Source organism: Lagenorhynchus albirostris, chromosome 5, assembly GCF_949774975.1.
Source record: "Lagenorhynchus albirostris chromosome 5, mLagAlb1.1, whole genome shotgun sequence".
In the NCBI taxonomy this organism is placed as follows: domain Eukaryota; kingdom Metazoa; phylum Chordata; class Mammalia; order Artiodactyla; family Delphinidae; genus Lagenorhynchus; species Lagenorhynchus albirostris.
Genome location: NC_083099.1, coordinates 136,623,493 through 136,651,486, shown reverse-complemented (window position 1 = coordinate 136,651,486; position 27,994 = coordinate 136,623,493). Strand labels below are relative to the sequence as shown.

Genomic DNA, 27,994 nt, shown 5'->3' with positions numbered 1-27,994 from the left:
TTATGGTAAACAGAGAAAAAAAATCATGGCATTAGGAAGGGAGGAAGAGTGACGTTGGAAGCCCCACCAGTACCTTATCAGTGAATTTCCACTCTGAGTGTAGCTCAGTTTAAGATCAGAGCCGAGAGCAGCTCTGCAGTAAGAATAAAAGGCCCGGATGACTTCGAGAAACAAATTCTCAACAACTTGAGGCCCTGCAATTGAAAAGGAAATGTCCAGATAAATAAATTAATAATCAAAATGTTTTCTTAAAAATCCATTGTAAACCAGTGACAAACGTGTAAAGCGTATTGAGAGTAACTCTATCTAACACATAGATAATTTATATAGTCTTAAATGTATGGAAACTTTAGTTGCGACAATGACACCTTTAGCTGGAGGAATAACATCTGTGAAAACAGCCAACATTTTTGTAGCGCTGACTGTGTGCTGGCCACTGTTCTAAGCATTCTATAACTATTAACTTACTTAATCCTCACAATAGCCACAGAACCAGGTATGCAATCAGGTAGGCTGTCCTGATTACAAGGGGACAAGAGGACTGAGGCCCAGACGCTGAATAACTTGCCCCAGGAAGATTCTCGAAGGAGGCAGGGAGTGGGCTAAATGTTTTAAGTGTGCAGAAACTGCCTGGCCAGAGGCCGTCACTCCACAGAAGCACCAACAGAGTAGGGCAACTTCCTATTCTGAATTCTTTAACTGATGAGCTAGAACGACACAAAAGAAATAACCCCAACCCAGAAAAGCCTCAGACGGCACAAAAGAACTGGACCCTGCCCGAAAAGCAGTTGGAAGGCGGCTGGACATTTCTGCCCCACAAACATCAACCAGCAGGCCTGAAGGAGGGCGTGACTTCCCACTCAGGTATTCAGAGGAATGAACACAGGATGATTCAGAGAAAACAAAAGCTCTGTCAAACAAGGAATCAGCAAATAATCTCAACTCTTACGCTTCCAAAGACAAAAGGTCTCTTTTCCACGATAAGCCCCAGGTGTATTTTATCTATAGCATAACACTGCCAAATGCTTTCTACTAGTGAAGGAAAGCTTGTGGTCAGGATTCCAGGGGAAGAAATGAGGACGTGGCTAAAGCCTGGTGGCCAAAGCACAGATAAGACTGACCTATGACCCTCCTGTGCCTTCTGGTCTAGACTGACCTATGACCCTCCTGTGCCTTCTGGTCTAGACTGACCTATGACCCTCCTGTGCCTTCTGGTCTAGACTGACCTATGACCCTCCTGTGCCTTCTGGTCTAGACTGACCTATGACCCTCCTGTGCCTTCTGGTCTAGACTGACCTATGACCCTCCTGTGCCTTCTGGTCTAGACTGACCTATGACCCTCCTGTGCCTTCTAGTCTACATTATCAATCCACTCCTTTGCCCTTCAAGTGTGTCTTTCCTTGGAAAACTAAATTATCAGGTAGGACGAATTTGCTGGGATGGGGCAGAAGCCTGCCATTCACCCCCCCCCTCCAGAAAATAGGACCTGGAGCCCAAGCTAGCTCAATGCTTTACTTGGCTCACGCCAAGGCCTTGACGTAAAACACCCATCTCCAAGGGTGGAGCTTGGAGGCACAAAAGCTTCTTTGTGCTTTGACTTTGGTCAAGAGCAGCCAGGGCTGCACCTGTCCTGGTACCCAAGTTCACTGGTGTTACATGAGTAACATCTCGGGATGGGCCGTCCGAGTGCCATTAAGGAAGCGTCAGAGTCCTGACAAAGAGGGCTCAGGCTCTGGAGTCAAACAGACTTCAGAGTTTGAGTCCCAGCTCCTGGGTGGCCCCTGGCAAATGACTTCGCCTTGCTCAACCTTAGTCTCTCCCTCTGTAGAATGTGTACAGTAAGAAAATCTACCCCAGGGTTGTTGGAGGTACAGAAGTATGCAAGGAGATGCGTATTAACGATGCACAAAATAACTGCTCAAAAAAATGTCACCGTTATTATTAACAACAGTGAAAACACACCAGGACCTCAGTCTCCCTTCTGTCTCCCTCGACCAGAAGCCCTTGTTTCCCTTTGTACACCTAGAGCCTAGCACCTTCCCTGCTGCACAGATGCCCCACGCCCGTCTCTGAATGCATAAACAAAGGGTCCCCATCCTGAGGCCAGAGGGAGGAGGAACTGAAAGAATACCCTCAGCTCTCGTTCTCTGCAAACGGCGCCCGGACAGTGGGCACGTCCTGAGCGCTCAGATGATGCCATCAGGGATGAATTCCACGGAGAAGGGGGTTTCCTTCCTTGTTACCGTGTTCAAGGGATGAGATGTTGAGATCTTAACAGTGAATGGATACTGGGGTAGTTACTTTTTTTTTTTTTTTTTTTTTTGGCGGTACGTGGGCCTCTCACTGTTGTGGCCTCCCCCGTTGTGGAGCACAGGCTCCGGACGCGCAGGCTCAGCAGCCTTGGCTCACGGGCCCAGCGGCTCCGCAGCATGTGGGATCCTCCCAGACCAGGGCACGAACCCATGTCCCCTGCATCAGCAGGCGGACTCTCAACCACTGCGCCACCAGGGAAGCCCCAGTTTCTTTTTTTTAAAGGAAGGGAGAGAAGGTCACTTTCCTCAATGGGTGCCCAGAGGACCACGGTATATAAGGGGCGACCCTTTTGGAACTAGAGTCTAGTTCAAACCCTTTCATTTGACAGAGGAAAACAGTGAGGCCCGAACAGCAGAAGGGGCTTGCCCAGGGTCACAAGGCAAGAAGGTGGAGGAACGTCCCCTATTTGCTTGAGAATACAATCAAGACTCAGTTGAAGAAATGATTTGATTGAAGAAACGTTCTCACCAGGTCAGTACCGTACGTGCCCTGCAGGCACGCGCGCAGACTGAGCACAACAGCTCAAAGGTATTATAATTTCTTCACAAAAACGTTCAAGTAATTGTGCAAAACTTTTAAGTGGTGCCCAGATGATGAAAACTGAAACACACAGCATGACTAAACTGCTTCAAGATTCTGAACTTCCAAAGATTAAACTGTATTCTAAATAACACGTTGATTGTATCTCACCGGCGTTTTAATGGTGTATGATGGTAAAGCTCATCTAATGTTACCTATTTCTGGCTTGTCAAGCAGACTGGTAAGGATGCGGAAAGGCTTCAGGTACATGTGGTGGCGCTCCTCTACGTCAGCATCAGGGAACTTCTGGTGCAGTATCTCAGCCAGACCCTGTTTTTTTTTTTAAAGCCACATATTAGGGTATTATATAAAGTACAGTATGACCTTATTGGTTGTTCTAGTTGTTAAATGCTCTGGGATAGAAGTAAAAGCAGTCATGCCGCACGAGGTGACTACAGTCGGCCCTCCATATCGTGGCTTCTGCAGATTGAAAATATTCGGGAAAAAAATTCCAGAAAGTTCCCAAAAGCAAAACTTGAATTTGTCGTGCACTGGCAACTACTTATATAGCATTTACACTGTATTCTACAACTATTTACAAAGCATTTACATCGTAAGTAATCTAGAGATGGTATCATAGGTAATCTAGAGACGGGTTAAGGTATGAGGATGAGTATAGGTTATATGCAAACACCAGGCCAAGTTATAAATATAAGGGACTTGAGCATCTGTTGATTTTGGTATCCGTGGGGGTGGGGTGGGGTGGGGTGGGGTGGGGGGCTGCTGGAATTAATCTCCTGCAGATTCCAAGGGACAACCATACACGAGACTTTCCCAACCGTGTACCAAGGAACAGCCCCCCTGTCTACTTCTGAGGTCCCACAAGGAACTCCACTGAAGAACCATGGTCAGGAATGCCCTAATTGGGATCTACTTTCCAGAAATGCTCCTTTACCTCAACTAAAAGATCCTTGGAGTATTTCTCAAAAAAATACGAGGACTGGTCTTCATAAGAATTTGAGATTTCCGATTCCGGCACAATGGTATTTCCTTTAATATCTGAACCTATAAAAGAACAAGCACCATGAGCTGTAAAGAAATCTATACATTTAAAGTACATCTTATTGTGCAAAGGTCTCATGCTCTGACATTTTTGTTTGTTTGGGGTTTTTTTGTTTTTTTGTTTTTTGTTTTTTTTTGTGCGGTATGCGGGCCTCTCACTGTTGTGGCCTCTCCCGCTGCGGAGCACAGGCTCCGGACGCGCAGGCTCAGCGGCCATGGCTCATGGGCCCAGCCGCTCCGCGGCATGTGGGATCTTCCCGGACCGGGGCACGAACCTGTGTCCCCCGCATCGGCAAGCGGACTCCCAACCACTGCGCCACCAGGGAAGTCCCTATTGGTTTTGTGTTGTTTTGTTGGGTTTTTTTTGCTCTGACATTATTAAAAATACAATTCCTCCAACAGAAAACCAAAATCAGATCCAGCAAAACCGAGACCTATTTTCTTCTGACAGTGGTGGGCCAGGGATCAGACAGGCAGAACTCCATCTCAACGGGCATCAATTTAGTTTACCCCAAGAATTCATCCTGAGTGTCTTTGACAAGTGTGGTTACAAGGATCTAATAGAATGAGTATCATTTTTAAAAACCAGTATTTATTTGTATGGCACTACATAAAAAATCAAGGTATTCTCAACCACATGCCCTCATTTTGAGCCTTGGTTAAGTCTCTAAGGTCCTCAGGGCAAGGAACAGCATCTTTCTAAGCAGAGGGTCTGGACCCCTGGGGTCGTGGCTAAGCAAGTCGGAGCCGGTCCTGTCTACATACAGTGCGCCGAGCCCCACTGGAAGGCAGCCATGCATTTAACAAAATCATCCTTTTAACAAAAATGCTCAAAGAGCCTGTGAATATCCTTCTGGAAACCCTTCTTCTGTGCTATGACTTCTGGAAGTTTTACAACTAGGGGAAGAAAGGTTAAGAGGACTTTCTGACATTGGTATGAGAAGATCTATGAGGGTTGGAAAAAAAAAAGGCTGAGAAGCAGAGGATTTTTAGGGCAGAAAAATACTCTGTGTGACACTATAACGGTAGACGCATGTCATCATACCTTTGTCTAAAACCACAGAATGCACAGCACCAAGTGTGAACCCCTGTGTAAACAGCCGACTGTGGGTGACGATAAGGTATCAGTGTAGGTTCCTCGACTGTAATAAACGTGCCACTCCAGTGGGTGATGCCGGTGATAGGGTAGGCCGTGCTTGGCGGGGAGGAGGCAGGAGGTGGGAACTCTGGACCTTCCTCTTAGTTTTGCTGTGACCCTAAAACTGTACTAAAAAAATAAAGTCTTTCTAAAAAAAAAAACTATGGAGATTTTTCACAATCGCTCTGTAAACCACCTTCTCTTAGGTACACGGACTTGGGAATTTTAGGCCCTGTGATTTCCTGGACTTGTCCCCCTGAAGCCTTCCATCCAACCAACAGTCAACGGCTCTTTTCCTACAGGTCTGCAGTCTGTTCACAAGAACACATGCTCACAGAAACATGAACCAGGGTTCTCATGCTCTTCCAAAGTCATCCAAATATCTCCCGAAATGTGTCAATGCCACAAACGTTCCCATCCAGACAAAACTTTCTTTTACATATATTCCATGTTTCTGCGTTTTCTCACACACAGTCTTATCCCATGAAACTCCTCCCTGAATAAGGCTTAGCCATCATTTTGTTGTCTTTCAAGCTTCTTAAAATGGAATTCGGTTAACATTTAAAAAAATCCCATTACTTCTGTTTTTTTATGTAACAACTGCAAAATAACCAAAGCTGCGGGGCAGGCAGCAGAACTCAGCTGACCAGTGCCAATTCAGTCACCGCGTTATCTTTCCACACTTTGTGATTCAGAAATGGATCAACAAGATTGCGACTTTATTCCAAAAATCAGCACTCAAAGGTGTCACCTTAACTCTGACTTTTCAACTCCCACGTATTACTCAGTACCTAGTAACCACGCATAAAGCCTTCTGTTCAGAGACATATCTCTTCTCAGGAGGGTCTGGGTGGCGGCCGAGAGGATGTGCACCATGTCGGATCTGAGCAGGGGGATGGCTCTCTCGTTGGAATCCTATGAGGAGGAAAGAGAAAACTATACTGCAAGGAGATGACATAGTAAATCGCCGGCTTTCCGACACGTGACCCCTCCTTACCAGTCTACAAAAGCTTTATCTTAAAGAGGCGGTTCTCAAAAGGGGTTGGTTTTTCACACGCTGCCCAGGGAAAGAGGCTATTCAATTTTCGCTATGGAAACACCACCCTCACAGAAATGACCGAGGACCCTGAATGGCCGAAAGCGAAGAGTGGTCACTGAGTGGCTGCCCTCCCCTCCAGACGAGACGGCTCGGACCTCTCCCGTCTACCCCACGGCCTCAGGAAAGACCAGCGACTCCCCTCGAAGAACACAAACGGCTTTTTACCAGACAGGTATAAAATGGGAAGAAGAACAGGACAATCTCCAGGTTATTTCTTTGCACCAGCACGTTTGAGTCCAGCAGGGATGCACATAAGGACTTTACCTACAAAAGACAGAAAGTCACGAACATTTCATGCCCGAGACACTGGACATCGTTTGCAGGCTACTCTTTATAGTCATAAAAATGAAAAAAACTTTTCCTGGGAATCTTGAAACCACCGTGTTATATCGTGTGTAACAGAATAATAAGATCTAAATATGGGAAACTTGGTTCTAGCTCCAGACGCTAGGGGGCGATGTGTGACATCGGGAAGACCTTCAGCTGCAGCCCTCACTGTTCCATCTCAGAGACGGAGGGGTCTGGACCAGATCCTCAGATTCTAAGACCTCAAATTCTATAATCCCAGAAACAAATACATTTAGGTTCCAACAGGAACTTTCAGCTACACTAAAACTTCAAAGACAGTCAGTCAAATGGACTCCAAACCAATTAAGCAGACATTTTGGGTGTCTTTTCTGAGCATAGATAGATGTAATACAGCTGCATAACAGATAAGAGCCATAAGACAAGTGGTAACAAAAAGCTATGAGAACCGGGAAGAGCGAGGGAGAGATCTTTCAACTGGGGAGAACAGTGAAGCTTTGGGGGTGAGCTGAGTTTTTTGTAATACAGGCAGGAGATTCGCTGAGACGGGGGAGAGGAGGGACAGGCCGTGAGCGCAGGACGAGGGGCTGGCTGGAGCAAAGACAGCATCACAGACGTGCCAGGCCAGGCAGCCAGCTCTGGGAGTGTACTGGGCCTGAAGTGGAGAGTGAAGCATCTGGTGAGCTGGGAGCGGACTGTTAGAATACTCTTGAGGATGGATTTTATCTCCAGGAAACAGGTATTTTGCAAGCACAGTACAGATCTGAGCAAAGCTATGTTTTAGCAAAGTGAATCTCTTAGCAACCAAAAAAGGACTGGACGGGGAGAAACCGGTTAGAAAATTACATGATGGTCCAGGAACGAGACCTAAGAAGCTGAGGCGGGGCAGCGAAAACGGAGAAAGAAACAAAGTGGTACTGACAGGGCAGGGAAGAAGGGAACGTGACTACTGAGGGTCTCCTCTGCCCTAAGCAGAGGTCCTTTTCATCACTCTTTTCCTCTGAGAGCCCCGTGAGGAAGCTCTATTATTCCCACTTTGCAAAGAGGAACGGACTCAGAGGGGTAAGTAATCCGGTGCAACTTTGTTAATGACGGATTCAGTTTCTTAACATTTTAACTTCAAAGCCTTGGGTCCACCACTAGGTGGCGACAGACTGCAGGCCATTAAACAAATGCTAAGTTTGGGGAAAAGAGAGAAAGATCTGGCAAGTTCCCATTCTTCAAGGTCATGAGAAGGCAGGTCGCTGCCTGGGAAGAGGGGCCTGGGCACGGACAACCTAGGTGTGAGCGCAGCCAGAGGAGAGGAGGGAGGCAGGGATGACGGCAGCAGCTGGAGCGAACCTACTGTGCGGGGCAGTGGGCGGTGTGACAGGGGCAGGGGAAGAAAACGAGGCTGTGGCTCAACAGCGGACCCCAGCCAGGCTCCGCGGAGCGCCGTCGACGGCCACCCGTAACGTGGAAGCTGCGGGGCCTCCCGGAGGGCCCTCCTCGCGTGAATACACAAACGTGACGCAGGTGTTAGAAGCCTACGCCGCCTTCGCGGCTTACGCAGGGATGCTGCCTCCTCGCCTGCCCAACCTCAAAGCGCCTCTGCTTCCCGCTGCCCCTCCCCTCCCCTCCCCCTCCCCCGCCCCGTGACCCTGGTGACACCTGTGCTGGGGAGCCAGCCCGCCACGCCACGCCACCGGGAGCACCCACCGTGAGCTGGTAGTCGGTCCCCAGCATGTACTTCTGCTCCGTGCCGGGCGAGCCCCGGCTGATGTGGCCCACCACAAAGAGCGAGGCGGGCAGGCGGATGGACGGGTTCGCCAGGACGCTCCCCCAGAGGGCAGCGTAGAAGACCTCCCTGCCCACCACCAGGGACAGCCTCAGGAGCAGCGCGTCTGTCCTGTGGGCGGGAGATCATAGAATTAGGGCGCATCCCGCGGGCTCTCACGGGCGCGGCTCTCTCTCCCTGGCCGGGAAGCACCACCTTCCTCCTCATTTTGAGATGCTGCCATCTCTCGCCCTTCTGTGTTTGTCCACCTGCTGGCTGTCACTGAAACTGAATTTGCTAAAACAAACATGTCACCGAGGGGTGCGGCTTCTTGGCCAGGAGGCAGCATCTGACCGGTTGTGTCACCCTGTGGCAGAGATCCGTCTCCGCCTCCGGCCTTGCTGCGGAAGCCGTGGCGCTTACATGGTGCTTACAGGTTCCACTGCCCAAAGTGGATGAGCAGATCAGCCACTCTGTAAAAGTAGGAGGAGTCATTTAAAAAAAAACAAAGGCTGGGCTTCCCTGGTGGCGCAGTGGTTGAGAGTCCGCCTGCCGATGCAGGGGACGCGGGTTCGTGCCCCGGTCCGGGAAGATCCCACATGCTGCGGAGCGGCTGGGCCCGTGAGCCATGGCCGCTGAGCTTGCGCGTTCGGAGCCTGTGCTCCGCAACGGGAGAGACCACAACAGTGAGAGGCCCGCGTAACGCAAAGCAAACAAACAAAAAACAAAAAAAAAAAACAAAGGCTTATGTGACTGATTGAAGACCTAAGTAATGATAAAGACACCCCCCGACCTGAGCACAGCCAAAAGTGTGCCCAGTGACACCGGATTTTAGAAACACTGGGGACAACATTCCCCTGGGCCTCCCCTGCCGCACGGCACATTCCAGAAGGTCTGGAGCCGACTTCCCATCACTCTGCCCACAGCACCTCCATACACCGGCTCCCACTCCAGGAAGCCCTCCTGCGGACGACCAACATTTATTCGCCTCTTTATCTTTATCCAGGTCTCCCGTGACACGACGTCGGCGATTTCACGGCCATCCTCACAGAAGCAGCAGCATCAGTGGGTGCGGGCTTGTTTTTCCACTGACGCTGACCGAGGCCTGGCCCTTCTCCGCTTGGGGTGCACCTGCAGCTGACGGGGCACCTTCCCGCCGACTGCGAACACAAAGCTTGCAGGCCGGGTGATAGCATCTATCGATACGACAGCGGCGGCAAACTCCCACAAAGGGATTTCACTTGCACAGAAGTGAAACCTCTGTGCATTTCAGCTCTCAGTTACGGTAGGGAAAAGGGATGCAAATATTGTGAAAATACCTGAGAGTCTTTGAGCAAAAACTCAGCACAGGAGAACAGCTGATGCTGAGGCCACACAGCCACCGTCACCACTAAGTCTGCTCTGCTGGCTGACACCCCCCAATGCCCAGATGAGCGTCTGACACACACCTGAAAAAACTGTCAGATGAAGGCCACTCTTTCCCTTTTACTATACGCCAAACTGTTTTCAGCTTACTTTTTAATAACCACTTCCGTGTATATTAAAACATTTCATACAAAAAATGCCTACTTCCTTTTGATATTAAAAATAAATTTTGTTCCCCTTAAACCTAGTCTCCTTAAGCCTTCTTTTTGACTCATAAAATATTTGTAGCAAAAGATACAGAGAAAAAAACAAAATGAAGAAGCACAAGTAACACCCAAATGTTTAGAAGAAGGACACGGAATGGTTTAGTGGCTAAAGGTACTGATGGGTCTTCTATCAAGGCTGAGCAAACAAATAGAGCTTATCTTTGCCCAGGTCTGAAAACAACCAAATAAAGGCCCTAATTTGGGGCAGAAGCGCCATTCAGCAGCTGCGGTTACAGTAAGTCGGGCAGATGGGTCACTGTGTCCTCTGGACAGACAGCATGGTCCTGAGCTAGGGAGAGATTCCCACAGCAACAGAGTAATTTAGGAAGCCCCCGGAGTGCTCCTCTCTCCAGGATCCCAGAAGACCACCGCTTAGCTAAACCCAACGCAAACACGACAATGCACGCACTGCTATCACATCCCCTTTGACTAGGACAGCATATCTCCAAAGTACGTTCCACGGAACACTGGCCACTTGGGCTGTTCCACAGTAGAGAGGTTCCACTGTCCGGGAGCCTGGGGAACGCCACTTATGCTATCCTTTCTTCAATATTTACAGAACTCTGGCTAGTTTTCTTTATTAAAGAAACACAGCTTTATATATAAATATAAAGATTCCCATTTTATTCTAAAAATTAATGGATATTAAAAATTGAAATGATGCTACAGGTCCGAAAATGGCAATGACGACAGGACTTTGCTATGGAGAGCAAAGTAAAGAGCAAGATAACTGGGGTTAAAAACTAAGTAACTTTCTACTAAATAAGAATTATTCATAGCACCTCAGTTGTGAAGTTCCAAAGTAAGTGTGCAGTTTAGTGTCCAGAATGGTCATTTTTCTATTTAAAATCAACAATCAACAAAACAAAACACACACACCAACCCCCAATCCCTACTCCTCCCGTCCTTCCTCAGCCACCCTGGCTGCTTGCTGCTTTCGTGCCCCCTGCAAACACGAGCCCATTCTAACGACACCGACACGCTCTCCTCTACTCAACTGATAGCAGGTGAGGGACACAGGCCGTGCGCCGTGAGCCCCAGGCACTGCACGACTCTGGCCTTGCGGTCACTTGCCGAATGGACGCTCGTGGAAAGCCGAGCTGTCCCAAGACCGAACAGCGCGGGGTGTGACCATCTGAACAAGCAGGGCAGTGACAACAGCGCTCTGCACCACCATAGTCGGATATATGTCAAAGAAGGGGGGGAAAGCTCTAGACCCAGCAGAGCTCATCATCATGGTGCCTGGAATCAGCCAAAAGAAAGGTCAATAAATATTTTTCAATTACTATCTAAATCGGGCTTTCTCAACCTCTACCCTGTGGCCCCCTGGGGCTGGACGCTCCTGTGCTGTGGAGGCAATCGTGTGCACTGTGGGAAGTTCAGCTGCACCCCTTGCCTCCACCCGCTAGATGCCGGTAGCACCCTCCCCGCCCCAGGTGTAACAACCAGAAGTGTCCCCAGATATTGCCAAGTGTCCCCTGGGGGACAGAAACCACCCCGGGCTGAGAGCCACTGATTTAAAGGCACATCTCTGGGGAGCCGGGTTTTGCCTGCTTTCCAACCATTGGAAACCTCCACCTCTCCTCCGTCTTCTCAGAACAGGAGTGGAGTATTCTCCTGCCCCCAATACCACTAATCCTGTTTTCTCCGTACAGCAAAACACAGCAAGCTGTGTGGCTACTTCTTGGGCACTTTAAAAAAGGAATTCTGGCCAGGAGTGATCTGCAGACATCAAAGGGTTATTAGAAAGCCAGGGGGAATAACGAGTCCTAACACTGGCCAAAATTTCCATTCCCTTATGGTTCACTGACAAGAACAGACCAGGAACTGTCCCCGCCTCCACAAGACCCCTGAGTCACCCGTCCTCACCAGCCCCAAACTCACTCACTCACCCCTTAGCCTTTTCCATCACCTTGGACATCGCGACCCCCTACACCCAGACCCCCCCCTTCCTGTCTCTGCAGAGTATTTGCTGGGGTCGAGGGTGTCTGACTCAATTCCTATGCACGTTGGGGAAGAGTCGTTGCTGAACTCTCTCAAACTGACACGGATACGTGCGGTCACCCGACTGCCGTGCTCTGAGACCACACAACCCTAGACCAGCCTCCACCTCGGAAGGCCAGTCACTCCTACCTCTGAGGGCTGCAGTCGCCAGGCTTGGCTTTCTGTCACACCTGCCTCTACTCAGTGGTTCACGCAGCTTCACTCAGCTCTTGGTTCAACGTCAAGAGATCACAATGTTGGGAGAAAACACCCGTGTTAAGCAACTTTAGCGACTGTTCAAATGAACATTTATCAGCTAGGAGAACACATGACAACACCCCAACTACTGACATGCTCCTGGTGTGATTCACTCTTACAGATTAAAAAAACTGCAATATGCTTTGGGAGCTGATGTGTTCATCTTCAGATGATGGGAAAAAAGCATTTATATACACACATCTGTTAGGAAAACGTGAATGGATCAGAACTCTAGAAAGAGCCTGAGATTAAGAGTCAAGAAACAGAGTCTGGTAAAGGTCCTCTTGTTGACCCCATATGACCCTGACTGTTCCCTTACGCACACACCTACCCAGCCCCTCAGGGCATGTGTTCATCTTCAGATGATGGGAAAAAAGCATTTATATACACACATCTGTTAGGAAAACGTGAATGGATCAGAACTCTAGAAAGAGCCTGAGATTAAGAGTCAAGAAACAGAGTCTGGTAAAGGTCCTCTTGTTGACCCCATATGACCCTGACTGTTCCCTTACGCACACACCTACCCAGCCCCTCAGGGCATGGTGCGAGGTTTAAAACAGCAATGAGACAGGCCCTGCCTCCTAGGGAAGTGGATGCTAGTGACTCAGTGCACCGCCGAGGTGGATTCCCCACTGGGAAGTGGATGGCCACCACCTGCTCTGTGTGAAAGCTCCCAACGGTCAAATGCACATCCAATCCCAGCACAGATGCTTGTGACTTTAATGCACCCTTGGTCACCAGCGACTGTCCCACAAACCATTCTGATTATTTGGATTGACTGTGAGATTCCACTCCACACCCCCTGCACCCTCCAGTCACTGCCGACACCAAATAGGCCAAGGTGGCACGGCCGGGGCCTCTGGCATGGGGAAAATTCGAGCAGTTTCTTGTGTAATCAAATGGAAACTCTCGCAAGCACACAGGTTTCTAAACCTCCCAATCAGGCTGTACGTGGGCTCTGAAAATGGGTCCTATGAACAGAAGTTAATCACTGCAGCAATCACTCAGAATAGTTAATACGCTGGAAGTGAGTTCTCACATCATGATTCTCCAGAAAAACAGGACATTCTGTATACTCAATCTGAATGGATACAGCCTCTCTCCTCTCTCCTGTTCCTAAGCAATGACCAAAACAAACACCACTGCATGAACTTTTATGCGTATGAGTTGGACAAATTTCTCCAAGGTGCTTCTGAAACTTGTCAAAAGCTCTTCTGCTTAGCCTCACCCCTTTTTGAGCTTATCCATCAATGAAATGTGGCCTTGCTTTTTCATGTGGAAGCTGCCTCGTGTAACAGGAGGGAGGAGGACTTCAGAATGTGACATATGGGGAGCAGAAGCCCATCTCTGCTGCCCACTGACTGCGACTCCAGGAAACTTTCTTACCTTCTGACCCTCACCTGGAAGTGAGGTAATTCCCAGGCACACACAGTATTTCGTCAGGCAGAGACCACCACAGAAATGTAAACATCAACCCGCCCTGCTTCATGGGTCTCTGTGCTTCTGTCCCCGTTTCCTTTTTTTAATTTTTTTTTTATTTATTTATTTTTGGCTGCGTTGGGTCTTCGTTGCTGCGTGTAGGCTTTTCTCTAGTTGCGGCGAGTGGGGCCTACTCTTCATTGTGGTGCACGGGCTTCTCATTGCGGTGGCTTCTCTTGTTGCGGAGCATGGCTCTAGGCGCGCAGGCTTCAGTAGTTGTGGCACACAGGCTCAGCAGTTGTGGCTCACGGGCTCTAGAGCGCAGGCTCAGTAGCTGTGGCGCGCGGGCTTAGCTGCTCCGCGCCGTGTGGGATCTTCCCAGACCAGGGTTCGAACCCGTGTCCCCTGTATTGGCAGGCGGATTCTTAACCAGTGCACCACCAGGGAAGTCCCACTGTCCCTGTTTCTTATACAGCAGTGAAATAAAATACAAACCGCATGGGCGGCCCACCTGGATGGGCACAGCCGTCAGCTCTGGATGAGACCCACCTGTCGTAGATCTCCGAGCCCTCTTCCAGGCCGGGCAGCAGGCCGATGATGAAGGCCTGGAGGCTTGGCAGGAGCAGCTTCTGCAGCGGGAGAAAGTACTTCTCGTACAGGCCAAGCAGCACGGGCCTCACCGACATGGCTGCATGTGCCAGGAGAGGGAACAACCCACAGCTTCGGGACAGAAAAAGGGAGAGGAGGGAAAATGAGACACGTGCTCAGAAGCTCCAAGCGACTGGCCAGCCCAAGGGGGTTTTCAAAGGCAGCCAGCCAGCCATCTGCACTGGTGGTGGAGATGCTCGCTTGTCAGGAGACGGTCACCATGAACTGCTGGCCCAGAGCAGGCGGTAGGCAGTATGCACGTTACACTCCGACTTAGAGAAAAGTCAGGGAGGACGTACTCCAGAAGGTGAGCCCTGGTGACCTCTGTGATGGCTTTATGGTGAACTGACACACCCCTCTGTATTTTTTTGTTTATCGTTTTCTCATCTTGTGAACTGAAATATGGATTACTTGGGTAATAAAAAAGTAAAACGGTGGGGATGCTATCGTACCTGTATAGGAACAAATCCTTGGCCAGCCATTTGGTCCCCACAATTTTAAAGATAATTTCATAGGTTTCTAGGGCTTTTAAGTGCACACCGCTGGGCAAAGCAGGATGCAGGCACTGAGCTAATCTCTTGCTGATAATGAGCCGTCTTGGCAGCAAGGAATACCTCAGGTTACTCTGGAGAGCCTGGAAAACAAGAGGAAAAGCACGTAAGGACGAAAGCAGTGACACCGACTGTGGAGAGGACATCTGCCGAGGCCAGGAAGACATCAGCAGGCCCCGGTGTGGCTGTTAAGAGGTGGGACGTGACAGGACAGGAGGACAGAGGGACTGCGCGGGAGGGCTTGGGGAGGGGGGCCACGAGGCAGCATCAGGGACACGGGGCCGGGAAGCCCCCAGCAGTGAAGGGAAACCCTGCATCCCTTCAAAGGGACTCTGTCCCTGTCAGGCCAGTTTCTGATGGAACCGTGTGCTTCTGTCTGGGGAAGCCTCTAGTCTACACATGAGACTAAGCAGAACACAGACCTCCCGTCCCCTCTTCCGTGTGCCACGGAAGCCCTGGATTTCCCCATCATTATCCCAGCCTGGCTGCACAGCCAGGTGGCCCTGAGTGTCTGGGACACACCTATAGGCCATGACTCCTGCATCCTCACCATTCAGTTCCCCAGGAGGGAGTCAGATCCCTGTTCGCATGGAATGACAGTCCCCAAGCTGGGCCTCCACCAGCAGGACACAGGCCTGGCCTGCGCTAAAGCATCCCTGGGCATTGGCCGCATCTGAGAAACACGGTCGGCGGATTTCTTGCTAACAGGGCACCTCCCTGCCGGGAGCAGGTCAACGCCGTTCTTCACGGCATCGAGCGACCACACGCAGAGCACTGGGTGGGTCCTCACGACTCAATCTTCTATACCAAGTGTCTGTCATTGCAGTGAAACAATCCGTACAAATATTTACTGAAAGCCGACAGGGTAAAGTCCACGCTTCTTAAAAAGCTGCTCAAAGGCCTCCACGGTGCGACTCCTGCCCGATTCACCGGCTCCATGTATTAAGGCTTCAGCTTCAAGCTTCCTAAGAGCACAGGTCCACCTGTGGCTCCTGCCCGCCTCGTGCAGGCTCTGCCTGAACGTTTTCCTCATGGGAGACTCAGCTGTGCACCCAACTCACCGAGGCAGAACGGTCCCCAACTCTAGGCGGGGAACACGTTTATTGGTGCTCCACCCGGTCCCAAGTGCACCTGTCACCGACTCGCGTGCTGTGCTAATGACCATGAGCTTCAGGGCTGAGCTCGGTGGTGAGCTACTTGGGTGCGCACCCAAGATCTTCCTCCTCTGCTGTTCTCAGCCCTCTGCACCTGCCTCCTACAAGGCAGGCATCCCGCAAGACCGTCACAGGACGTGTGTCAGAACCGCTGCCCCCGGACCATGTGGTCTTAGGGCCATGACAGCTTTCTTCCTAGGAGCGAAGAAAATGATCCCCCTCTAAAACATACACTGCTCTCTGTAACTTCTCAGGGACCCAGGCTAGGAGGGGTTTCAGCTCACGGAGGGGTCTCCGTGATCTTAGAGGCCGGGAAAGAAAACCCACTGGGCTTTGAGTTGACTTCTAAAGCCGGTGCCAGAAGGGACACGTTATTCCATTCATCTCCCTGGCCAGAGTAAGTCACGGTGCCACGCCTATGTTTAAAGGGGCAGAGAAATGGGATCCTGCATAATGAGGTTATGGAGGAGATAAAAGGAAAAGAAGCAAAATAATATTTTCCATCAGAATCATGTGGTCTAATTGAACTCTCAAATTCAATAAAACTACAACTAAAAAACCAGCTATACCTAGCGGTCGTCAAGAAATACCTTATACTATTATTTGTAAGAGTCTGATAGCTTAAACCAAAGGGCAAGCCAACAAAATAATTTTTTTAATGTGCTCATGTCAAAAAGAAAAATTGAGGAGGCGACCTGGAAACACATGCGGGTAAGAACTGAGGTGTCGAGGAAGAGAGGAAACGACTGTGGGAAATGCACAGGAAAGGGTGTGTTTTATTACGGACATTTTCAAACATACAGAAAAACAGGTAGAACAGCAAAGTACCCATCACCCAGTCTCAACAAGTATCAGCTGGCCAGTCCTGACGACACAGCTTTTAGGAAACCATGTCTGTGGCTCACTGGCTTAGTGATACTGCAACTGTGGGCTTTCTCCATGACCTCAGAGGAGAACTAAGCTCTGTCCTCACCTGTTATGTTTGTCAGGCATAGCTCTTTTTTTTTTTTTTTTTTTTTTTTTGCGGTACGCGGGCCTCTCACTGTTGTGGCCTCTCCCGTTGCAGGGCACAGGCTCCGGACGCGCAGGCTCAGTGACCATGGCTCACGGGCCCAGCCGCTCCACTGCATGTGGGATCTTCCTGCACCGGGGCACGAACCCGTGTCCCCTGCATCGGCAGGCGGACTCTCAACCACTGCGCCACCAGGGAAGCCCCGAGCTCTTGCTTTTTAAGTCACCATCTCACTTTTGCTCAGCATAGTCTAAGGACGTTTGCTAACTGAGGCGCAGAGGATGGGCTGCAGCTCCTAAGGTGGTCATGTGGGATCCAAAAGTGTTTGGCTCACTGGGGCTGTGCAGCAGCAGGATCCCATTTCTCTGCCTTTTTGAATGTAGGCGTGGCACCATGACTTACTCTGGCCAGTGAGATGAGTGGAATGATGTGTCACTCCTGGTACAGGCTCTAGAAGCCAACTCAAAGCCCAGTGGGTTTTCTTTCCTGGCCTCTAAGATCACGGAGACACAGGTTGAACTGGAGCCCCTCCCAGCTTGGGTCCCTGAGAAATTAAGAGAGCAGAAACCACCCGCTGACCCACTGAGGCAGAACTCAACAATACTGTAAAAATCACTGAGCTTGGGGACTGTTTGTTACCATGGCATAACCTTTCCTATTCTGATGAATACACTTCTTCCCATATAAATGGAATTACAAGGAACCACAACCATTCATTACAAATGAACAAGGCGGGTTGCTATTTCTTTCTCATTTAAATGTGTTACCCCATTTAATTTAATTAGAATAAGAAACATAACCAAAATCTGAGGGCCTGACCAGGACATGTGGAATGGATTGTTCATTGTATGCTGTCCATGTTAATCCAAGCAACACAGCATATCTGAGTCCGGGAGTCAGTGCCTCGTGAGGGAAAGGTACACTGAAGATGAAGGAAGCTGTCTGATTTGAAAATGCAGAGAAGAACAAAGGATATAACCAGATAATACTTAGAAAAATGAGAAGATGCTCATCCTTCCTGCTTTAAAAGATGCAAATTAAAACTACTACGAGGGACTTCCCTGGTGGCGCAGTAGTTAAGAATCCACCTGCCAATGCAGGAGACACGGGTTTGAGCCCTGGTCTATGAAGATCCCACATGCTGCAGAGCAACTAAGCCCGTATGCCATAACTACTGAGCCGCGTGCCACAACTACTGAAGCCCGTGCGGCTAGAGCCCGTACTCTGCAACAAGAGAAGCCACCACAGTGAGAAGCCCGCGCACCGCAATGAAGAGTAGCCCCCGCTCACCACAACTAGAGAAAGCCCGCACACAGCAAGGAAGACCCGATGCAGCCAAAAATAAATAAAATTAAAATTTTAAAACAAAACAAAAAAACTACTATGAAATGCCATACTTTTCACCCATCAGATCAGTAAGTTAGATCAAAGCACACAGGTTCAGGAGTAGAGCAGAAACACCCAGAGATCATGAACTGGTTTCATCCAACCTATAGTCAGGATTTGGCCGGAAAGGATTTGCAAGGCTGCTCCTTGGAGCAGCTATGACACTGATTCCCCTCTGTACCATTCTCATCACGAATAATGGGGCTAAAATGGTGCCTGGGTCATGGTGATTTTGTTAACACACTTCCCACAGAGCCTGGCACTTAATATGTGCTTCAACACAAAGGTTAAACAAACAAACAAACAAGACTGCGGCTATTATAATGCCTGGTTTAAGCTTGTGAGCTTGGGGGTCAGAGCCTGGAATTCCAGTTCCATCATCTGTTGGGTAAATCCCTTAACCTTTCTGGGCTCCGGTTTCACAGGGATAATGGTGCCTAACGAAGTTTCAAGCATCATGAGATACTACATTTAAGGAAATTAGCTCAGGGCCTGCCACAAAGCAAGCAATCAACAAGCATCTCCTCTTATTATAATGACAAGCTGACTGTTAAGTACCAGATTTAAAGATGGAGACAAAATGCATTGCATTTTAAAAGAACTGACAGAAATCCAATCATTTACAAATAATATCCTTTATTGTCACAAAAGCGGACAAGGACACTAGTTAGATGTGTTAACAAGAAAGTCTGAGGAATACATTGTATCAGAAAAGAAAAACTCAAACTGTTGTATATTTGGAGATGAAATCAACTGCGGACCCAACAGATGATGAGAATTCCAAGAGACACTGAAGACAAGGAGAAAAATCTGCATATAATAAGAGGTGGAGTTGGAGAACCTGAAATTTCTTTTTAAGGCAACAAAGGAAAAGGTAAATAGTCATTAATATTTAAGATTAAAAAGGAAAGAAAATATTATTTTAAAAGGATATTTAATGAAAAAACTCTAAAGAAATGTTTTGTGAGTGGTAAGACCGGAGGGACTTCCCTGGGGCGGTCCACTGGTTAAAGCTTCGCCTTCCAGTGCAGGGGGTGTGGGTTCCATCCCTGGTTGGGGAGCTAAGATCCCACATGCCTCGTGGCCAAAAACCCAAAAAAAAAAAAAAAAAAGAACCACACCACCAAAACACAGAACAGAAGGAATGCTGTAACAATTTCAATACTTTACAAATGGTCCACATCAAAAAAAATCTTAAAAAAAAAAAATGTGGTAAGACTGGAGATCAGAATTGCCAGGTGAAAAGGTTCTCCATGTAGTAGATTGGAAGCACTTTTGGAAACAAAGGCTTCCCCTAGACAGGGGAAGTGTGACTTAATTTACACAGGAAGTGGGTGTGGGTCCCACTCAAAGACACCTTCTACCTGAGTAGTACTAAGTAGCATCTCAAATTCTACCTACGTGAGACTTTTCCTCTGTCTCACTGAGGACTAAAGCACGGCCATGGGGGAAACAGCTCCATGTTTTTAGGGCAAACTTAAAAGAGAATGAGATCGTTAGCTATAATGATTCATTCCCCATCTGGCTGCTACATAGTCAAAGCTCCGTGTGCTGATTCAGCCCGGTGGCTTTCTTCAGGCAGACACCCTCGATTCAGAAGCTCTTCTACCTGTGGGCTGTCAACGCCAGCGCCCAAGCCATCAGGCCTGGGCACGAGTGAAGAGCCTGGCCAGCGCCGCCAGCCCACCTTAGGCTCCCAAAGACACTCCTCAATAGGAACCTGGAGGGGTTCTGCTGCATCCTCCCTGGGAGGTGGGATCAAGCCTGATGCCCTCAGCTGCCACTGCTTTTGAAAAAGAAGACATTCTACTCAGAGCAGCCCTGTCCTAGGACGTTTCAAAACTGAGTGCCGTGCACTGCTGGTGGGAATGTCAAATGGTGCAACCGCAGTGCTCCTCAAAATGTTAAACATTTGCTTTGTTTACCAAATTACCATTTGATCTAGCAATCCCACTTCTGGGCACACACCCAAAAGAACTGAAAGCAGGGGCTCAAACAGATATTTGCACACCCATGCAAATAGTGGAAACCCCGCAGCATTATTCACAATAGGCAAATAGTGGAAACCACCCAAGTGCCCATCATGGATGAATGGATAAACAAAATGTGGTCTATATGCACAAAGGAATATTATTCAGCCTTAAAAAGGAAGGAAATTCTGACACGTGCTACAACCTGGATGAACCTTTAAAGCACTGTGCTAAGCGAAATAAGCCAGACACAAAAAGACAGATACTGTATGATTCCCCTTACACGAGGTCCCTAGAGTAGTCAATCCACAGAGACGGAAAGCAGTGCGACCGGGGGCTGGGGGAGGAGGAAATGCGGAGTGAGTTTCCAGCTCGGGAAGATGCAAAAGTTCTGGAGATGAATGGTGGTGATGGCTACACAACAATGAAACACGCTGCATGCCACTGAACTGTACACTCAAAAATAGCTAAAACAGTTGAACATATGTTGCATATATTTTACCACCAAAAAAGAATAAAAAAATGAACGCTGTGTTCCCCCAACTGCTCTTGCCGCACTGGCTTTGAGCTGCAAGGAACATGAATTCCCGAGTGACGTCCACACCTTGGACTAAACTGAAAACTGTTTCCCGACCACAGAACAAAGGGCCTCCTTTTAACAATCCTGAAGGGACACAGGGACTGGGTCCAGCCTGTCCTGAGAGAGAGTTTTTAACCCTTAATTGGCAAAATAGCCCCCTTGAACTGAGTCGCACCCTTTAGGGGTTGAAAATGCCTGATTCCCTCCTCATGCCCCTCCCAGCTGTTCAAGAGCTGCCATGACTGGACCCGCTTCAGGTCAGGGAAGGCCACCCTGACTCTGCCTTCCTGTCTCCAGCCTCTATCTGGGCATTTCACTTTGGCAAGAGCCTTCTCCAGCGAGAAAAGCTCAGGGAATATTTCCAGGTTGTGTTTTTCAGGAAAACAGAAACCCAAAGTGACTGGCCAGTAAGCTTAATATTATGTATATATACACACACACACATATATATATATATACCTATATATATATTGTTTGTTTTAACTCTGAATGAAAAGGATGTATACTTAAAAAAAAGAGAGAGAAAAAGGTTCTTCTACAACTGTAGAATAGATATCTCAGGGAAACAGATGAATTGGCAAGGAAGCCATGCTTTCAAAATTACTTTTTTATGTGCTAACCAGAAAGGAAAAATATGATTAGACAGGAAATTAAACTTCCTTATTTATTTCACCCAGGCACTATACTATTTTAAAAGTATTCCTTAAGATATAATTACAATATTTTTAACCTCATTGTGTTCATAGGCTTAGCAGACTGACCTTAGGACAAAGTAATAAAATACAAAATGTAAGCTTAAAAAAAAAGAGTTTGAACCACATCTGAGCTCTGCGAATAGAGACCAGGAAGTGTCTCACTTCACTCCACCCAAGGCAATGTCTACGTTTCACTTTGTTTTACTCTGACATTATACAGTCTGACAGTCTGATATTCTCCAGGACTCGGCATGATTTAGAACGGTTCTATGTAAAAAACATGATTAAAAATTCCAAAAGGGTAGCCCGAGGACTCAAAAAGTAACTTAATACGCTTAAAAATGGTTAAGATGATAAATTTTATGTTATATGTATTTTATCACAATTTTAAAAACTTTAGGGTAATTTAACAATATGGGTGAGGGGAGTTAAATTATATTTTAAAATGCTCTAGCCTTTAAAATGAATTTTTAAATGTTTCCTTTAAAAGTGCCCAGAAGAGAACACATACACACTACTATATATAAAACAGATAACTAATAAAGACCTACTTATAGCACAGGGAACTCTACTCAGTACTCTGTAATCACCTATATGGGAATAGAATATAAAAAAGAGTGGATATATGTATAACTGATTCACTTTGCTGTACAGCAGAAACGAACACAACATTGTAAATCAACTATAATCCAATAAAAATTAAATAAATAGATAGATAGATAGATAAAAGTTCCCAGAAGAGATAGCCCAGACCTGCTCTCCCAGTGATAGCACCGACCTCAGAATGCCTGATGCGTGTCTATAAAGGATGCAAGGAAGCCAATTTAAAAGCATGGCTCTCATCAAGCAAATGGTAAAGTACTGGCATGTCTTCCTTCTGGAAGTCAGTCATCTTTATAAGGATGTTCATTTCATGCCACAAAAACGAAGCTGAACAGTGAATAAGACTGGCCAGTTGGCACAAGCTTGAACACTCATTTAATACTTGCCAGAGGACCGCAACAGCAATTCTGCCCTTCCGACAGAATAAAAACAGAACAGACACTGAGCAATAACAAACTGGCCAGGACTTCCCATATTAAAGTAGGCCACACCGGGGAACATCGGGCCTTCCCGGAAATGGCAGTGACCGAGCCACCGCAGCAGCTTGGGGGGGCGAGGGAGGGAAGGAGACAGGTGGGGAGACTGGCACCTCGTCAAGGCCCCTGAGAGCCGATTCAGGGAGCTGGGATCCACAGGTAGCCAGTGAGGCCAGCTTTGGTTTAACTGGGGGAATGACACCAGTACAGCTCCTTTGTAAAGGAAGAGCTTCCTTCTCAAAGTGAGGCCAGCTTTGGTTTAACTGGGGGAATGACACCAGTACAGCTCCTTTGTAAAGGAAGAGCTTCCTTCTCAAAAAGGTCACTGACCAGAGAATCACTGTGCTGCTTCCTTCTGTTCGACGCTTACAGCAAACCTGCAGGGCCGTGCACCCAATTAGTCAAGTCTCGTCCGCGTCCCACAGTCCCGGCTTGCACTGAAGCTGCCAGCAGGGCACTGGGGCCTCTGGCTCACTCAATCGCCTGCATCAGAGACCCATTAGAACACATTGTTTTCTTTTAATTTTCTAAAAATTATTTCTTTTGCATCAGTTTTACCTTATTGTTGTAGCTTATATTAACTTGCACTTTCTGCACAAATACCATGCTGCTTGCGTAGGAGGACGACTGAAGGCTGAGCATCTACACGCCTGGAGACCTTACAAAACGTGGCTGAGAGGTGAGGGCAGCAGCCCCCAGGCCAGGCCTCGGCCGAGGGGCACAGGGTGGCAGTAACTAACCATCTGCGGTAAGAACCACCTGATGGAGCCCTGGGCCTGGGCCTCGGCTCGGCAGTTTCAGAAACTCATTTTTATCAGTTTACCTGGAGGGCTCTGCTGCAGAGGGAATGCTTTGCTGGCCTAACTCCTGAGAAAGATCAGGAAGGCAACGGCAGGGGCAACAGGATGAAGAGCACAGGCTCGGGACTGGCGGACCTGGGGCAGAGCCGGGCTCGGGCCCTCACCAGCCGTCCAGCCTGTCACAAGCTGCTGCCCGCGCCGACGCCCCAGCTTCTCATGAAGAAAACTCGCCGCTACCTACTCACAGGCTGGTCCTGCAGGTCAGACTCCAAAGGGAGCAGAGGCGTCCAGGGTATTCACTCCACTTCCACCCCGCAGGGCATCAGGATCACACACACGTACCCACATGTACACACACATGCGCACGCACGTGGGACATAGCACCGGGGGCCATCCCAGGCTCCTGGCTAACACGACTCAGGAATCTAACGCTAGGTCAGAAAACCACGTCTTGAAACATCACAACAAATGCTTCGCTACCTCACAGAAGGCAGGCTACAACACACGTGCTCAAACATGGCTCTTCTCCCCCTTCTGAATTTATTACATTTAGATTGTAAAAGTCACTCGCTCTCACCATTGACACCTACGTTCCCTGTCTCCCACATAGGAACTTCAGGGGCTACTGTGATGCTTCCCAGCGCTTTCTGTTTCCAGACTTTATTCTTTGCTGAATGCAGTGCCGGTCCTCGGCCCTCCCTCATGTCCACGTGCCACCCCCCAGCCCCATGGGCTTTGCAGGGGTGCTGGCTGGGCTGAAACACTGTACGCAGAAGAGTCTGAGCTTCGTTCGGTGTCTTTATCAGTAAAAGGAGTCACAGGGCACTGATTTTGGAGGATTCTAGGTGTGAAAAATAACGGGAACGCTGCCTCTCTCTCCAAACCCCAGCAGCTGTAAAACTGCCTGGGACACTCAGAACCGAGAGGCAGACGTGTGGCTGGCATAAAGCAGGTGCTGGAAGAACACGATCTCCTCAGAAATATGAGGAAGTTCTGTACTTAGGATGAAACCTGCGCAGATGGGGAGACAGGAAATCTTCGGCAGCTACTCCAGAAAGGCCTGATTCCAGTGAGGACCACAGGAATGCCAACGGCAAGGGCACAGATCAGCACAGGACATGCTGCACGTTTAAGGGCACACACCCGCCTCTACTGTCAAGAAACAAGGGTGCCTGCATCAGCTCGCAGAGGAAACAGGCTCCCCCTGGGTTAGGACGGTCCAAGGCTGCAGATCAGTTAGGAAGCTTTTGGATGTAAAGAACAGGATATCTGACTATACAAGTCTCAGTGGAGAAATCTGCCACCTCACAACCAAAAGTCCAAAGCAGGGGTTCTCAGACTGGGGTAATTTTTCCCCCAAGGGACATTTGACAACGTCTGGAGACATTTCTGGCTGTCACAGTAGGGGAGATGGGGTGCTCCTGGCATCTGGGGGACAGAGACCAAGATGCTGATAAACACCCTACAATGAACAGGACAGCACCCCAGCCCCATCGGAGAAGGTCACCAGTGCCGAGGCTGAGAAACCCCGGTCTAGAGGAGCCTACTTCTGCGTTTGGTTCATGCAAGGGCTCAACGACATCCTAAAAGAACCCAAACCTTTTCATGCTTATATGCTCCCAACGGTGAATTGACTTATCTTCAGTCTTTTCCTGCCATAACCTCAGATATCTGTCACATATCAGGCATTAAATTCTCACATGGCTACAGAGAGCAGTAAAAAAAAAAAAGTTTGTTCCTTTTTTTGTCTCTCTGTATTAGAGGCAATCCTTTCCAGAAGCCGGCCGGCCACATCTCATGGCCAGACAAGGTCATGTGCCTGTGTCTATAGGAAAATAGAATGACTAGGATTAAGTCCTCAAACAATAATATTCACCAGTGGGGCTGGAAGATGGGGGCTACCACCCTGTAGCACTTTACCACCTGACCCCTAAACATACCTGGGTTCTTTTGACAAGAAGGAAGAGGGGGCTGAGTGGGTGGCAACCAGCACATCTGCCCCAAACTGAGAAGTGGTCAGTCTGACCATGAACCCTGGTGCTCTGCCCCCAAGCTCGGTGTTCCTTCCTTCACCCCACAACATCTGAATCAGCACACCTTCCAACAAATTTACTTCCAAGGCATATCTCAGGCACTGGGAGAATCTGGCTTAAGCCAGATAATAATCACCAAAAGCACGTGAGTAAAATGTAAGACAGAACTGTGCTGCTTGGGAAAACCACAATGAATACGTTACCAACTGATGAGGTCGTGAAATGACATATACTTCTTGTCATATAAAGATAAGAAGTTATTAAGGTTAGTAAATAAGGAACAAGCTTATCCCTGATGAGACAAGCAATACGATGGATCTGCAGGGCGGAGGCACTCCCATTAAGATTAGTGCACGCCAGGTAGGAGCAGGGATGAGGACCGCCCACCTAAATCAAGTCCCCTCCTGTGCTAAAGGGTACAGCTGGGCCAGGGCTGCTGGACCAGCCGATATTTTCCTCCCTTGAAGATATGAGTGGAAGTAACATGTGCCATTAAGGTCTAAGCATGCACCTACACGCTCTTCCTCCTTCCTGTGGGACAGAGCGGCGGTGAATAGAGCAACTCTGGAAGGCATGTGTTAAAGATGGCAGAGTCCCTGGCTTGAGTCTCTGGAATGACCATATGGAAGAGAGCTGCCCAATCTGGACCAGCATGCAGAACTGATCCATGAGCGAGAAACTTCAGTCTTATGGTGGCACTGAATTTTTGGACTTCTTTGTTACAGCAGCTAACATTAGTGTTACTGATACACTGATAGTATCATTATTATTTAACCTTATTCCAGAAAATGCTAACAAAACACAAACTCAGGGCTGGTTGATGATATGTACACCTGTCTACCCAAAGAACTCAACACAATTAGCTGAAAAAACTTAGAAATAAATTCACTAGGTTGGCTGGTTTCCAAATTCTATAAATTGATAGTTTCCTGCGAGGCAACAACCAGTTAAAACATATAGTGGAAAATAACCTCACTGATAACAGCAGAAATACATGTATAAATTCTAATATATTTAAGACACAAGAAGGACTTACATAAGAAGAACAATTCAATGCTTAGGAACCTAAGTGAATGCTTTTTTTTTTTTTTTTTTTTTTGCAGTATGCGGGCCTCTCACTGTTGTGGCCTCTCCCGTTGCGGAGCACAGGCTCTGGACGTGCAGGCTCAGCGGCCATGGCTCACAGGCCCAGCCGCTCCGCGGCATGTGGGATCTTCCCAGACCGGGGCACGAACCCACGCCCCATGCATCGGCAGGCAGACTCTCAACCACTGCGCCACCAGGGAAGCCCCATAAGAGTTTTAAAAAGCTTTGCAAATGATTCTGAAGTTCATCTGGAAGAAGACTGCCTGGGAATGGTAGAAAAATTCTGGAATAGAAGAGTGGTTAGGCTGGGGTGGAGAGCACGGTCCTGCCAGATAAAGACGTAAACACAGCAGCTGAAAGGCATGGCTCTGGCACCGTGCAGACAATTTAATTAGTGGAGCAAAATAAAGTCCACACAAAATAAAGCTGTGTGTCCAGAGATTTAACTCTACATTCACTGACATAGCAGCTCCACCACGGGAGACATACCTTACAAAAATAGCCACAGGCAGAAAGATGCTCATTAGAGCCTCCTTTAGAGTTATGGAAACTGGAAGTAAACTAGGCCAACAACAAAGGGCTTCTAGATCTTGTCCACTCCTATACAATCCCCTTTCACTCCTTTCTTCTTTTACATAAACACATACACACACACGCACACACACAAACACACACGCACAACACCGCTATACATGAACGGTTTGACCTGTCTTTTTTTGCCCCCTTACTTTACTGTGGGCATCTTTCATGTTAGTAACTACAGTTGGATGCTGCATATGTAGTTTCGAGTTAGTAACTACAGTTGGATGCTGTTGTGTCATGTTTTATCCTACTGCCACTCCCCTACTGAGGGTGGTCATTTCCAATTTTTTTTGCTATTACATACAAAGAAACAGTGCAGATTTTCAGAGCTCTCTTTGTGCTGTATTTCCATAGGACTAAAACAAATTTACAGGGCTTCCCTGACGGTGCAGTGGTTAAGAATCCACCTGCCAATGCAGGGGACACAGGTTCGAGCCCTGGTCCGGGAAGATCCCACCTGCCATGGAGCAATGAAGCCTGTGTGCCACAACTACTGAGCCTGCGCTCTATGGCCCGTGAGCCACAACTACCGAGCCCACGTACCACAACTACTGAAGCCCGCGTGCCTGGAACCCATGCTCCACAACAAGAGAAGCCACCGCAACGAGAAGCCCATGCACCACAATGAAGAGTAGCCCCCGCTCACCGCAACTAGAAAGCCCATGCGCAGCAACGAAGACCCAATGCAGCCAAAAAATAATTTAAAAAACAAAACAAAAATTTACAATGATCATGAACTTTCTTTTTTTAATATTTATTTATTTCGGCTGGGCCAGATCTTCATTGCAGCATACAGAATCTTTAGTTGCGGCATGCAGGATCTCTTAGTTGTGGCATGCATATGGGATCTAGTTCTCTGACCAGGGATCGAACCCACGTGCTCTTGGATTGGAAGAATTAATACTGTGAAAATGGCCATACTACCCAAAGCAAT

At 48.3% G+C, this 27,994-nt stretch overlaps 1 protein-coding gene across 1 annotated transcript in view; it reads right to left on the bottom strand.

The window, feature by feature from the left end:
- DOP1B (DOP1 leucine zipper like protein B) overlaps positions 1-27,994 on the bottom strand; it is a 110,623-nt gene that overhangs the window by 62,708 nt on the left and 19,921 nt on the right. The window contains exons 3-10 of the mRNA XM_060150912.1: positions 14,585-14,766; positions 14,034-14,204; positions 8,136-8,325; positions 6,297-6,395; positions 5,824-5,947; positions 3,788-3,897; positions 3,048-3,162; positions 74-194 (exon numbers count right to left, since the gene is read on the bottom strand). Coding sequence (XP_060006895.1) covers positions 74-194; positions 3,048-3,162; positions 3,788-3,897; positions 5,824-5,947; positions 6,297-6,395; positions 8,136-8,325; positions 14,034-14,204; positions 14,585-14,766 — 1,112 coding nt within the window. The remainder of the gene's footprint in view (positions 1-73; positions 195-3,047; positions 3,163-3,787; positions 3,898-5,823; positions 5,948-6,296; positions 6,396-8,135; positions 8,326-14,033; positions 14,205-14,584; positions 14,767-27,994) is intronic.